Raw genomic sequence first — 13,705 nt, forward strand, 5'->3', positions numbered from 1 at the left:
TAGCCTTTATGTCTTTGATTTCTTTGTCCCATGAAGCTATATAGACGCAGCTTCATAGCAGCTAGTTAGATTCATTATCGTCATCTTTTATCTTTGATCCTGATCACATTCATCTTCTCCATTTTGTAGATCTGCATGCTCATATGCTACAGACTCCATCACCTTATCCTTCGGACTTTTTTATAGCGGTAGCAACCTCCCGGCTCAAGTTCTGCGCAAAAATTTCTTCGTCTTTCATAGAAACAAAAGAGGCATTGTGAGGGTCCTTCTGGGCCGCATTCCATAAGTCCTCCATCGACCACTCGTCCGCGTGCCAGCGCCGGGCAACGTAGAAGTTATTGAGAAGTTGCTGAAGACGAACGCGAAGAAAGCCTTGGTACCCACTCGAGCCGTCCTGGCTTTTTGGCTCGTAGTCTGGGTCAATAGCCCAGATCCATGCACTATCTGGTCCGCGAGAATCCAAGACTGACGCCGTAGCGCTATGATCCAGATATAAGAAAACGTTGCGAAGAAGGCCTTCCGTAATTCCCTCCGGAATAGTGTCAATCTTGCCTTCAGCCATATCCATAAATAGATACGGTGCTTGCTTCTTAGGAGGCTGAGATCGGAGATAGTTAAATTGCTTCCGTAATTGATTTAACGTCGATAAGAAAGACTTATCACTACCAATTCCAGAAGGCAAATCAAGGCCCTCAAGGTACCACCGGGATCCGATCTTTATTCCAGAACCAATAGCGAGGTGCGCCCAATGGAATAAGTTAGATTGTTTTTGTTCATATAACTCCTACCGTTTAGGATCCTCGACCTTCCACTGAAAGCTTTGGAAAATTGTATAGCCCCATAGCTTTTTGCCCTCGTCTTCCTGCCACAGCTGGCGTAGCCAGGGGTGGCCATTTTCGAGAATCCGTGCTAGATCTGCTCTATCCTCGGCTTCTCTTCTTTTATCTTCCCGTCGGGAAATCTCTACCTCTGCGTTTTTAAATGCATCCGCTTCGAGTTCCGCGTAGAAAGAACTTCGGAATCTCTTAAGCCGCTCGAGTGTTTGAAAGTAGTATTTATTAGAAACTAGCCTTAAATTCTCGAAACAATCGAAACGGATATCTTCTTCCGGGAAGCTGATTTGTCCCCAATAACGGCTATGAAGTAATTCAACCTCAGACGAAGTAAGGTCTCTAGGCGATTGAGCAGCCTTTTTTAAAAGCTCTTCCTTACTAAGAGTCGTTGTAGCGGAAATGTTTGCCTCTTGGGTTGAGAAGTCAGGCAAGTCGAGAAACCGAACGCGGTCCTCCGCACTGATAGCAGACGGGTTGCTTTCGAATTCTTGAAAAGTCGCGAGCAGCCTAGTAGCGTCATCGAGATTACGTATGACGCGGATAAAAGATGGGAATAGGTGCTCCATAGTTGGAAAGATATAGAATTGTAGGAAAGATGGAATTGTAGGAGATCGAGGGGCGGAAGTAAAGCTAAGGAGTGGGAAGAGTTCCCGTGGACACTGTAAGGGTGTTAGAACAGCCAATGACCACAACGAAATAATTGACTAAGCTAATTTGACTTACCGCCTTTTTCTCTAACGTATTTCACCACGGTAGGTGTTTGAAGTTGAATATTAAGCTTTAAAATCACTCACAAGGGCAAGTTTCGTGGTCCCATTCCACCGAGAAGTACACCAATAGTCAATCAGTAGTGCGTGTCATCCTACAATCCGCCACTTCGTAATATTGGGTTGAAAAGAGGTATCATTTAAAAAATCAAATACTCATCAGTATATAGATTAGGAGTGACGGCGCTCGAATATATAAGTACCTAGTTGGCGTTTCATCACACAGGGCATTTCATCCCACCGGGATAAGGCGAAGCATTTGCACATTTGTGACGAATGCGTTTCGAGAAGCAGCCTATTATGACCAAAACAACATGCGTGAGAAAAAATCAGCGCGGGAGGGGAAGGACACGTCAGCGGTTTAGGGGCATGCAGGATATTCAGGTGTAGAATAGTGGTGTTTAAGGCGTTCAGGTAAATGGGCTAAATGGGCTGAAGAGTAGGGCGGCAAGAGGATATTTCCTAATGAATCAAAAAAAGCATGCAAAAACATACAACAGTGAGGATTCGCTGGTGGTCACCCACCCAACTACTAACTCACCGGCGTGTGGCTTAAGTACGGCTGAGCGGACGGGAAGCCCTGTTTTCCACACCCTATGGTCGTATGTACGAAGTTACAATTGAGAGGAACTATAGAAAGTAACTATCATATGTGAGAGAAGAGGTGAGTGCACTTTATAGGGTGAGGATCACGACCGCGAACTGACCCCTTATAGTGAGTCTCTATTATTAATAGAAACATAGTACCTAGGTATTTATCTAGCTATATGACCTAACATATACCTCACTTGTCCGCTGTCCCATCACGTCAAACATACGAAGATTGGGAAATACATGCAGCCTGGGTGGCTACTATATACATGGTAAAAATAGCTCCAATTTGAAATACATCGTATAGATAATGACAGGCCAGCCAACTACATATGTATAGAGCGGTGTTCAAAGCGGCTTAAAATCAGGAACAATTCAGGCAGCAAGGCCCGAAATAATCCAAATATCTGACCCGTCTCCGCTCTGCACCTTCCGTCTTCGCAGTTACCTTGTCATAGTACACGGTAGAAAAAATGGCCCGGCACATCCAGCTCCAAAACACCAAATTCCTGGAAGATCTCCCGCTATCTATCCCCAGATATGCGTACAATGGGATAGATCAATTCCGCGAGATTATTGGTTTTGAACGCGAACGTTTTGAAAGATCAAATCATTCTCAAGGCACTGGAGTTACCAACGAATATGTCCTTTTCAAAATAGCAGAACGTCAAATACAGACTGATTTCTTGAACGAAGGCGAAGCCACCACCAACCTCGCCCTGCGGGTCTCGTATGATCTTGCGGCCGGCCTGGTACTCCTCAAAATGATGGGACCAGTACATTGGGAAATGCAGAACAAATTCAAGAACATGATCACCCTTGATTTAAACGCCATGGGACTACGATATGCTGTCCACGAGTGCGGCGGAGTTGACATTCGAGGTAACGGTAGTGGAAAGGAATCAGATGCTGGCTGGGGCCCCGCAGCAAACCAGCCCGGGCACACCGGGAAACCGACCGTTACCCTTGAGGTAGCCGTCTCCGAATCACAGGCCAAGTTGGAACAGGACGTGGGTTGGTGGCTTAGCCCTACCAAAGGGGGTGCAAACGTGACTGTCACTGTTAAGGTTGATCGACGTGCTCCCCGCCTTACAATTGACATTTGGCAATGGACTGGTACAGATATCGAACGAACCCAGCAAGTGATTATTTCAAAGGAAGACAGCCAAGTGTTCGTTACAGGGGATCCGCTCATCATACCATTTCACCTTTTCTTCTTGAGACAGCCCACAGCAGGATCAGGCGAACGTGATATTGTTCTCGACCAGCAGGAATTAGTGCCTTTTGCTGAATCTGTGTGGCGTGTTCAAGGGTTTTAGCTAGTCTCAATTTCTTGATTCCGCTATGTCTCCACCCTGCTGTTCCTTTTATTTATTGCTTTAGTGGAACTTTCCATGTTGTTTCTCTTTTGCTGTTTTCGTTCAATATTCTTACCTAGCTAGGTTCTTGGCCTGAAATTAATAAGGAACCTTATCGGTTATAGTTACCTTTCGCTTTAAGAACACTTTCGCTTTAAGAACCACTTCTATTACTAAAATGAAAGTATACTAGAGCCAGGAGACCATTTCGATAATACTAAACTCTCTAAGGCTAGGCCTGTGATCGCACAGGATTCTCACCTTGTCTATAGCGCACTCACCCATGTATCCCATCGCCCTATGACTTGTATTCCATCTAACTCTCTTCCACACATAATCTGACACATACGACCATAGGGTGTGGAAAACAGGGCTTCCCGTCCGCTCAGCCGTACTTAAGCCACACGCCGGTGAGTTAGTAGTTGGGTGGGTGACCACCAGCGAATCCTCACTGTTGTATGTTTTTGTGTTTTTTTTTGTTCCTCCCCTCTCTTAGGAGGTCAAGTTGACGTTGAGACTTAAGGAAGTTCGAATTCAGCGATAGTGTTCCATAGTTCAAATTATCACTCCGAACATAACATAATGAAGTTGGAGAAGCGCCACGCGGCGAATATCTCAAAGTTAAAAAGTGACGGTTTACACGGAGGCTGAAAATGAAACCTAGGAAGTCTCGACAACCTTTATTCGCTGTTGCTTATATCTAGGACAACCGTTCCTACATTTTGCATGTGTTCGCCGAAGCCTATGTCAATTCCTTCTGTCGGTCGTGGCGTATCTCGGAACTAAATGTAATCACACAGAAAAGTCTGCATCGCATCAATTAGAAGCTCGTATCATCTAGAAGCCTTAGAGGGTGCTCTATAATCTTTCATTTACGTGTTCTCTTATAGTCATCTTTCCCTAACGCTTAAACTAGGGTTAGATCCCTAGGAGCCGCTTGGAACTGAGTATTTGGAATACCCGGTGCTGAATGGATACATGGTGGTGAAGGACGAGGTGACTGAATAGAGCGCAGAGGACAATCAACGTGCTGCTGGTCTATACTAGTAGTATTAGAGCTATCGAGTGTAAATACTACAGCCGGCCATATAGGCACCTAAAAGTTTTAGCTCGGTATTTAAACTGGTGGTATTCGACCGACGGAAATATGGTAAGTGATCCTACATATCATCACAGCCAACACTCAACTCAGAGTATATTACCTCATGCTCACCTGATCAAGATCGGGAAGAGACGAAATCGACCAGAAGGAAAGAGAAGGCGACATCACCGATATTCGACTTCTCTGCAATGAGACGCTTCAAATATCGGAATTTGTAAGTGAATACTGTGCGAACAAGTTCAAGTTTGGAAATTACCATCTTCTTGAGCTTTGTAAAAACTCGTACATTGGTAAGAGCGTTGTGGAGTTGTAAGAGGTCAATGGCCCGAGATGAACGCACTTCTGATATTTTCAACAAACGCTCACTCTCAAAGATCCGAGACCCAATCACAACAAGCATACAACTGGTTCTATTTTGAAACGGGTGTCCAAGGGCGCCTGAAACAGGCCAAGTTCTTGAGCGAGTCTTCGGGGCGGAGGGAGTAAACATTCGCTCCGCCGACTTCAAGTCGACCGGAACAGGCTACAGCAAGACGCCGGACGCCGCCATAGTGTCGCACAATGGCCCGCCTACCCCCAAAGCGGTGGGTAACTAACGGTTCCCTAAGTTATTGACCACCAGCTGAGCAAAGCTGTACATATCCGACGGAGCAAGGAATACGCCATGCAATCGAGCAACTGGTCGAATACATGATCGACCAGAAAGTTCTCGATGGGTTCCACTCGACCTATGAAGAGAGTATTTTTCTTACGCCTAGTCCGGGTCAACGGGGTGAGGAGAAGTGGAGCAAGGTTATTGACAACTGCAACACTGGTCCTTCGCTCAGGCAATGCTTCTGGTATTTGCCTTTGCCCCTCAGGAAGCCATAATGAGGGAACTTTCCCTCCTTCCAGCTTTCAATTTCGCACAGCCAGTGAACACCTGGAGTTTCAAATGTTGCCTGTGATTCTGACTACGATTCGGGTGAGCAAAAAGCCAGTGATGTATTGTGATCAGCTTCACCATCGACCTCATTCCATAGAACTAGGATGACACTGGCAGACAAAAAAGAAACAATTTTTGGTGCTGGCAAGGTTTCGAAATTACGTGAAATAGTGAAAAGTACGAAAAGGCGGAACACGGAACACGGAACGGTATATCCGCTTCCGGGGAGATCGGTTGAATTGGCTTCGAACATCACTTCACTACAATAAAGGACGAGGAAAATTAAATGATTCCTCGTCTAATAGCATAAAGCATAGAGAAAGCATTCTTAGGATGAGGACTGCTTCCTCAATTATGTTTACTTGTTTGAACGGATTTGCGGTAAAGAGCTTTTCCAGCTTCGGACACGGAGAGTGGGCCCGGAACAGAAACGGAACAGGAGATTCTGTTCCGTGCTCAATCGAAGACGCCAACAAAACATTTTATAGGTAAGATTTGAGTCTTATTTGTTCCAGATACTCTCCACTTAATGCGGGGAAGAAATGAGAATCCGGGGGATGTCTTTTTTATGTCTTTTAATGTGATAGACACTATTCAGACACAGGACCAAACAATGCCTGTAGCACACAGTCCTCCCTCCGCCGGCAGGCGTGAATAATCAATTGATCAAAAGATCATCTCGGTCGATATTCCGAATATTCCGCTCAAATTCTCAGCTCTGTCTGCGTCTTTCTATCATTGCTTCCCTCTGTCCGTCTCGTAGTTGTCTTCCCCAGACAAGGAAATAGTGGGGCCGCGGCAAACAGAGATTTCTCCAGACCTCGGGATTGTCGATGCTCAATGAGTCAACGTCAACTTGCAACCAACCTTTTGACAATACCAACATGGAGAAAGATATGGAAAATGACATGGCAAAGGATATGGAGAAAGACATGGAGAAAGACATGGAGCTAGAGAAGTCGTCACAAGACCCCTTTGCCGGCGAAGAGGTTGGCGGAGTGCGGTACAGGACTATGAAGTGGTGGTAAGTCTACACTGCAGTTTCGCAGTAAGCCAGTGCAGGAAGCTAATCAATTTTGTTCAGGAACTGTGCAATCTGTACATATACCTCAATTGGACTGATCAATCATGGACCACAGCTAACCAGCCATTAGTGATGATTGCTCAGTCTGTCTCATTGGGAGTTCTCTCCCTCCCGTCATCAATGGCAGTCTTGGGTCTGGTCCCGTACGTCTGATGAGAACTTCTTTTTGACTATGAACTCGTGCTAACCCTGGCAGTGGATGTATCATTATTGTTGGAATTGGGGCATTGACGACCTACACCGGATATGTTGTCGGCCAATTCAAATTGCGATACCCTCAAGTCCACAACATGGCAGACGCTGCGGAGATCTTAGGCGGCCCTTGGTGTCGTGAGATTACGAATGTCGCCCAGGTTGTCTGTTTTATCTTCCTTATGGGCGCTCATGTCTTGACATTCTCTATCATGATGAACACTCTTACTAACCACGGGACGTGTACCATCGTTTTCTCTGTGGTGGGGACTATCCTCTGCTTCATCCTTACCCTTTCAAGGCGCCTGGAGGAAGTTTCGTATCTGGGGATTATCTGTATGACCAAACTCCCTTTCTGCTGTCGAAAGCCAAACTAACAAGTACTAGCCTCGCTATCAATCTTCACCGCGGTGATGATTACCATGATCGCTATTGGAATTGACATGCCCGATCCCAGAACATACGCTATTACCCATCCAACTCTGATGAACGGCTTCTCCGCGACTCTTAACATTGTCCTCGCCTATTCCGGCCATATGTCATTTTTCAGCTTCCAGTCCGAGCTGGCAGATCCAAGAGACTACCCCAAGGCGCTGATTGCCTTCCAAGTAACAGACACATCGCTGTATCTCGTTACTGCCATCGTGATATACCGATACGCCGGACCGAATGTCCTCAGCCCCGCCCTGCTGAGTGCAAGCGAACTCGTGTCGAAAATCGCATTCGGCATCTCTATCGGCACGATCGTCATTGCTGGAGTGGTCATTTGCCACGTCGGTGCAAAATGCATCTATGTGCGGATGTTCCGTGGCACCCATATGATGAGCGAGAGATCTTTCCGTTCATATGGCAGTTGGGTACTGATCACTTTCATCATGTGGGTTATCGCGTGGTTGATCGCAAACGCCATCCCTGTGTTCAACGATCTGCTCAACATGATCGCGGCGGCGTTCTGCAGCTGGTTTTCGTTCGGTCTGGAGGGCCTCTTTTGGTTGAAGATGAACCGCGGACAGTACCTTTCAAGCAAACGAAAGATGGCCTTGGCTGCACTCAATATCTTCCTTGTTGCCCTGTGTTGTCTGATTGTGAGTTCCTTGCCCATACCTTTTGGTCCACGATAATCTGATACTAACGAATTACAGTGTGGAATGGGTCTCTGGGCCACTGGAACGAGCATTCGGATCAATGCGCAGAATGCACACAAACCTTTCTCCTGCGCAAACAATGCTTAAACGACTCTTCTGTGTCCTGGTATTTGCGGAATATCCTTATATATATTGATTGCATGGCTACGATAGATTTCAAGTGTACAATTACTTCCTGAAATGCATTGTTTATAGAATTCGATGTTATACAATGATCCACAACCAAAAATTTTGCTTTAAATACGTGCCACCAATGACTCGGCAGTGAAATAGATTAATTAGTGATGCATTAATGACAGATGCAGTTTATGCCTTTGCCTTCATCCAGTGTGCGACAGATCTTCCTTTCCTTGATTCCTACTAGATGTTTCTACTCTCTATGTCTTTGATTTCTTTGTCCCATGAAGCTATCTAGAAGCAGCTTCATGGCAGCTAGTTAGATTTCTATCGTCATCGTCATCGTCATTGTCTATATACTGACCTTGGTCACGTGTTTTTCTTCTCTCTACTGTAGTCTTGTATTTGACAGACTCCATCAATTAAATGAGGGTTTACGCGAAGAAAATTGGAGACCAGTAGTTGGGCCATATTGTCTGGGCAACTCGACTTCGCCATTTGACCAGATCACCTGATGGGGAAGTGTCCCTGACGCTCCGCCAAGGGACCTGGCCACGGGCACATCCGGGCCGCCCGTGGGCCTTGTCTTGGCTGGCATTGGGCCGTGGGCCAAAGGTGGACCTCCACCCTGAAGCGCTTACACCCTGCATGAAGGCGCTTTTTTAGGTCAGATTTGCTGTCGCATTCGACAAAAGAACGGAAGGGAGATGATGAAAAACGTGACGGGCACGCGGGGGAGCCGGCGCATCCGGCGGAGGGTCGCTCTGCGCGGCCGTGGGGACAGCACTTTCGAAGTTTGGGGGCTGTCTGTTAGAGACGTGATAGACGTGATAGGAGCCTCCAAAGCCCCCGTACCCGTATACAATATACAACATTCTAACGGAGTTAACGAATCATTCGACTGAAACACATGCTGAGGGTTTGGCCCCATTTCAGTGGTCCCACTTCCTTCAGTTACTCCAATTAAATCGGCTTCATGCTCCGTCTGTTCGCTTCCAGGCTGAAACATTTCTTTATCCGGTCCCTGACAAAATCTTTGTATTTATCAACATCGCATCGGCCAAGAACCTTGGTCCCTTGGCTACTCTCGGCGGTTGCGGTCACCCTGAGGACAATGAGGTTTAAAGGCGCTGGGCATATGGCCATAGTGGCCTTGCGCATTCTACCGTTTATCGGCCATGTCTATGCGCTCGACCTCGATGTTAACAGTCAGGGTAAGAGACTGGATGCGGGGATATATGTTCTCCTCTCATTTCGAAGGCTGAATTGCTAATTACATGGTCTTTCTCAATGAGTAGAATCGATCAAAGATGCCGGGAGCACCGCCGCCTACAACATGATGACATGGTACACACAGAACGGGACAGACAATCCAGGCTTCATCTCAAGGTCCTGGTGGACAGGAGCCGCTTTGTTCCTGGCATGTCTCAATTATTGGCATGCTACGAACGACACAACCTATAACGAGGACGTCAGCATCGGGTTACAACACCAGGGGGGTGCGGGCGGAGACTACATGCCTTCCTGGGCGGTAGGAGTAGTAAGTGTCCGTTTGAGGATATGCCGTCACCGTTCTGACCATTCTATAGGGAAATGACGATCAAATGTTCTGGGGTCTGGCGGCGATCACTGCAGCAGAATATAAATTCCCGAATCGTCCAAGTGGAGACACCTGGCTCACCCTTGCAGAGGGCGTTTTCAATGACCAGAAATCGTCAGACGGGAAGGGGTGGGACACGACTATTTGCGGTGGTGGCCTTCGCTGGCAGAAGGAAATCTGGCAAAGTGGTTATACCATGAAGAACGCGGTGTCAAACGGTGGCTTTTTTATGCTGGCAGCACGTCTCGCTTGGTATACCCAAGAGGAAGAGTATGCTACGTGGGCTGAGAAAGTCTGGGACTGGTCCACCACTGTGAATCTGGTCAATAATGAAACATGGGCAGTGGCAGATAGTGTCAGACAAGGCACTGGGGGCCCCAATGGCTGCACCTTGCCTGACCACACCAGGTGGACATACAACTATGGTACCTATCTTTCTGGTGCTGGGTATATGTATGCCTATGTAAGTATTGTTCTTTTGTCTCCTATCAACTTATTAACTCAGTTGACATGCTAACCGAACCTCGATATAGACGAACGATACTAAATGGCTTGATATCACAAACAACCTACTGGATTCATTGTTTACTACATTTTTCCTACCCGAGCACGGTGGTGTGATCACCGACTGGCGGTGCGAAGCTGTGGGCCAGTGCTATAAAGACGCGAACGGCCCACTTTTCAAAGGCCTCACGGTATCGTGGCTTTCAGATATTGCATTGATCATCCCTTCCCTTAGGGAGAAGATCCTACCCAAACTACAAGTTTCAGCCGAGGGTGCTGCAAAGTCATGCACCGGCGACGGCAAAGACCTCTGTGGTAACCGCTGGTACGGCGGGTATGATGGACAGAATTCGATGGAGAATGCAATCAGTGGTAGTCAGATGATGAGTGCTGTTATGCTGAAGTTTCTAGGCTCGTCCTCAAAACCAGTCTCGACAGCAACAGGTGGAAACGGTTCGAGCGACCCGAATGCTGGCACTAGGGGGGGAGGTCGGGATCTGCACCGTTGCCTCCTATTACAACGGCAGATAAAGCAGGAGCTGGAATCCTGGCAGTGGTTTTTGTGGGTGGTATGATAGGCGGGGTGGTCTTTTTGTTTATGGACCCCTGAGCAGGGGTAAACCTTACGGGCTGATGTATATATTCACTTCACATAAGAAGATTCTTTTTCTGTTCACTTGTACCACTCAAGGCAGGCTATCTAGGACGGAATGGGGGGGAGCCTCTACCTACTACTCCGTATCTAAATAGGTAAGGTCTGCTCTATACAACATATGAAACACTCGGAACTTGGCCTACGAAGAGAGAGAGACACGAAAAAAATAAAAAGCATGCAAAAAACATACAACAGTGAGGATTCGCTGGTGGTCACCCACCCAACTACTAACTCACCGGCGTGTGGCTTAAGTACGGCTGAGCGGACGGGAAGCCCTGTTTTCCACACCCTATGGTCGTATGTGCCAGGTTATATGTGAGAGGGAATCATAGAAAGCAGCTATGTATGAGAGAAGAGGGTAACTAAGTGCACTTTACAGGGTGAGGACCACGACCGCGAACTGACCCCTTATAGCGAGTCTCTATTATCAATAAAAACGTAGTATTTATCTAGCTATATCGCATATTGTAGCTTATGGGTCATATAGGTAAAAGAATGTATAAAGTAAAGTAATGCTAGGAATAGCGCCGACTACTTTTATCCGCATTTTTATACGTACAGTGTCATTTTTGGTTAGGATTCCCTCCCATTTTTAACGATTCTTATATAGCAGATTAATTCGTGCACTGGATTCCGATCGTTATAACCGGGTTATCGTTTTATCCGGTTTTGATAGTGCTCTTTACATACTATATTGTTAAAAAGTAAGTCAACAAAACGACAAATTAGTTACATACTCTTTATCTGCTAAGGTCATCTTATGCCCAGGTGAAGTGACAGTGAGGTTGATGTTCATATTATTGAAGCTGATCAAGATCGATCAATTTTCGCTCGCACGAATCGTAGCTAAAATCAGGGCAAAAATTCCAGGTAGAATGTGTTTCCTCTAGGGTTTGCTATCTCCGAAGTTGGCGAATGAAGTGTAACATCTCAAATTTATATGACATTTTCGAACATGTCTTTTTCATTATCCATTCACAATTCTAAGAGCGAGACAGGGTTAAAACCAACTTCGCTAGAGCCTTAAGACTAAATGTTCCGACTTAATTTTATTCATTGCTAGTAAAATCATGCACATTGGAACCACTGTATCTAGGCTTGCTAGCTTTGTCTCGCATGCCTGTGGAATGCAGCTCAAATAATATACCCAAATGAGTTGATACTGACTCTTCGAGGCCTTCTGCCGTATCAGCAGTCAGTCCCACTGAGGGATGCAATTGATTATTCAAGAAATGATCTCTATAGTCCTCACCTTTGCTTTGACCTAGCTTCATTTTCGTACTGTCGCAATGCCCATATATTGCCACGGACAGAAACAGACTTTCACTTCGGCCCAGTGTGCTGCTCAAATTCGGCCTAGATGTTATCCTGGTCGTAGTATCTCGTATAGGCAACAAGGTATTACCTAACCTACATATGTGGGTATGGATGTGCATATATACATACCTGCTTGTTGAGGGCTACGATACTGGAGATCTAGTGGATACTAGCTGGGGAAAATCGGAAGAAGAGAGGTCGTAATGGATTTATAGAAAGCAGGCTGTACATAAAGCCTGTACTGACAAAGAAATGGCAACTAGCAAATAGCTCAGTCTGCACACAGAGAGACAAAGATATCCCATGTATGTCAACACTGCTATATGTACTACATGTAGTAGGTCTGTGCTCTATGTTTGCCTAAACTTTAAATTGATCTTTGTCGTCATTCCAACTGGTTAGATCCAACCTTGCGAGGTTTCTCTTGACCTTCAACCTTCTTGCATTTTCTCATCTATCATCTGCACTTTCCAACGTTCAATATGCCCGAAACGGAACGCCGTCCTGTTCTTCCTAAGATGATTGGTGAAAAGATCATCACACACGCTTCGGACGATTACCCCCGCAGGAAATGGATCATTAAGGAAAAGCTGAGTGAGAATCCGTTCCCGCTTACCGAAGAGGATGTTAAGCAGGAAATGGGCCCCGCATTTACCGTTGGTAAGTATCTCTGCGAGCGTGATGGTGCTAAGGACAAGCTCGCGTTCCTCCGAATGTTTAAGCAGATTCCTTGGGAAGGAACTGAACTTGACGATCCGCGCACTCGAGCGAAACAGGCCGTCGATCAACAACCAGGCCACGTGGAGCTGGCTGCCTTGAAGTATCTCACGGAAAACGGGTGTAGTGCTACCCCCAAACTCCTTGGATATGAATCCGACCACCAAGACAAAAATGACCTTGTCCCCGGCGGATATATCTTGTACCTTGTATGGGAAAAGGTCAAAGGGGATCCTCTTGATTTTCGGGAGTTCTGGAGACTTCCCTACAAAGAACGTGAAAGCATCCGTGAAAAGTTCCGAGAGGCCTACACGTTCGTTACTAAATACCCTGGTTATGTATACTTATTGCTAACACCAATTAGGGAAGTTCTTACCTTTGGGTACGAGCCGATGATGCCGTCCACGTCAAAGGTCATACTCGACAAGGCCACAGGTGATGTGTATGTTCTACTCTGCCTAGGTGCCCCTTGCAAACTTAAACTAATAGCGTGTAGGAAAATCTCTGGTTTCGGAAAGGCTGCCTACATTGGCCAGAGCGGGAGATGGAATGACCGCAATTTCTTGAGGTTTTCCCCGGCCCTAAACAGCTCGGACCGGTGCAAGAACATTCCCGACGTGGCGAAAGACCTTAGACACTCATCAAATGGCTGGATATGGTGATAAGGGGGTTTGATACCCGGAAGGGACCAGGGAGCAATACCGTCGCTTAGTCTCGTGCGTTTAACCAACTAGTTTAAAAGGGATACCAAGATCCATCAAGAATGTATCTGGCTACTTGCTCCATATACTAGGAAAT

General features: G+C 46.4%; 6 protein-coding genes across 6 annotated transcripts; 5 read left to right on the top strand and 1 right to left on the bottom strand.

Annotated features, from left to right (window-relative positions):
* Nucleotides 1-163: 163 nt before the first annotated feature.
* On the bottom strand, nt 164-1,399 carry N7519_006404 (uncharacterized protein; the record flags this gene model as incomplete). Its single annotated transcript, XM_057293180.1, has 2 exons — nt 164-715; nt 806-1,399. 2 exons carry the CDS (start codon nt 1,397-1,399, stop codon nt 164-166), a joined length of 1,146 nt encoding a protein of 381 aa, XP_057147991.1.
* A 1,265-nt stretch (nt 1,400-2,664) lies between these two features.
* On the top strand, nt 2,665-3,510 carry N7519_006405 (uncharacterized protein; the record flags this gene model as incomplete). The annotated part of the gene is made up of 1 exon (XM_057293181.1): nt 2,665-3,510. One exon carries the CDS (start codon nt 2,665-2,667, stop codon nt 3,508-3,510), a length of 846 nt encoding a protein of 281 aa, XP_057147992.1.
* A 1,329-nt stretch (nt 3,511-4,839) lies between these two features.
* On the top strand, nt 4,840-5,521 carry N7519_006406 (uncharacterized protein; the record flags this gene model as incomplete). Its single annotated transcript, XM_057293182.1, has 3 exons — nt 4,840-4,865; nt 5,085-5,239; nt 5,274-5,521. The coding sequence occupies 3 exons, from the start codon at nt 4,840-4,842 to the stop codon at nt 5,519-5,521; spliced, it is 429 nt and encodes a 142-aa protein (XP_057147993.1).
* A 939-nt stretch (nt 5,522-6,460) lies between these two features.
* On the top strand, nt 6,461-8,084 carry N7519_006407 (Amino acid transporter transmembrane; the record flags this gene model as incomplete). Its single annotated transcript, XM_057293183.1, has 6 exons — nt 6,461-6,600; nt 6,661-6,674; nt 6,731-6,803; nt 6,857-7,188; nt 7,240-7,937; nt 7,995-8,084. The coding sequence occupies 6 exons, from the start codon at nt 6,461-6,463 to the stop codon at nt 8,082-8,084; spliced, it is 1,347 nt and encodes a 448-aa protein (XP_057147994.1).
* A 1,006-nt stretch (nt 8,085-9,090) lies between these two features.
* N7519_006408 (glycoside hydrolase family 76 protein) lies at nt 9,091-10,793 on the top strand (the record flags this gene model as incomplete). Its single annotated transcript, XM_057293184.1, has 4 exons — nt 9,091-9,328; nt 9,413-9,654; nt 9,704-10,177; nt 10,248-10,793. The coding sequence occupies 4 exons, from the start codon at nt 9,091-9,093 to the stop codon at nt 10,791-10,793; spliced, it is 1,500 nt and encodes a 499-aa protein (XP_057147995.1).
* Nucleotides 10,794-12,672: 1,879 nt separating this feature from the next.
* Nucleotides 12,673-13,569, top strand: N7519_006409 (uncharacterized protein; the record flags this gene model as incomplete). Its single annotated transcript, XM_057293185.1, has 3 exons — nt 12,673-13,220; nt 13,272-13,349; nt 13,404-13,569. The coding sequence occupies 3 exons, from the start codon at nt 12,673-12,675 to the stop codon at nt 13,567-13,569; spliced, it is 792 nt and encodes a 263-aa protein (XP_057147996.1).
* Between the last annotated feature and the right edge of the window lie 136 nt (nt 13,570-13,705).

Source organism: Penicillium mononematosum, assembly GCF_028829835.1.
Source record: "Penicillium mononematosum strain IBT 11891 chromosome Unknown utg000003l:1.0-8172316.0:1.0-8177699.0, whole genome shotgun sequence".
Taxonomy (NCBI): domain Eukaryota; kingdom Fungi; phylum Ascomycota; class Eurotiomycetes; order Eurotiales; family Aspergillaceae; genus Penicillium; species Penicillium mononematosum.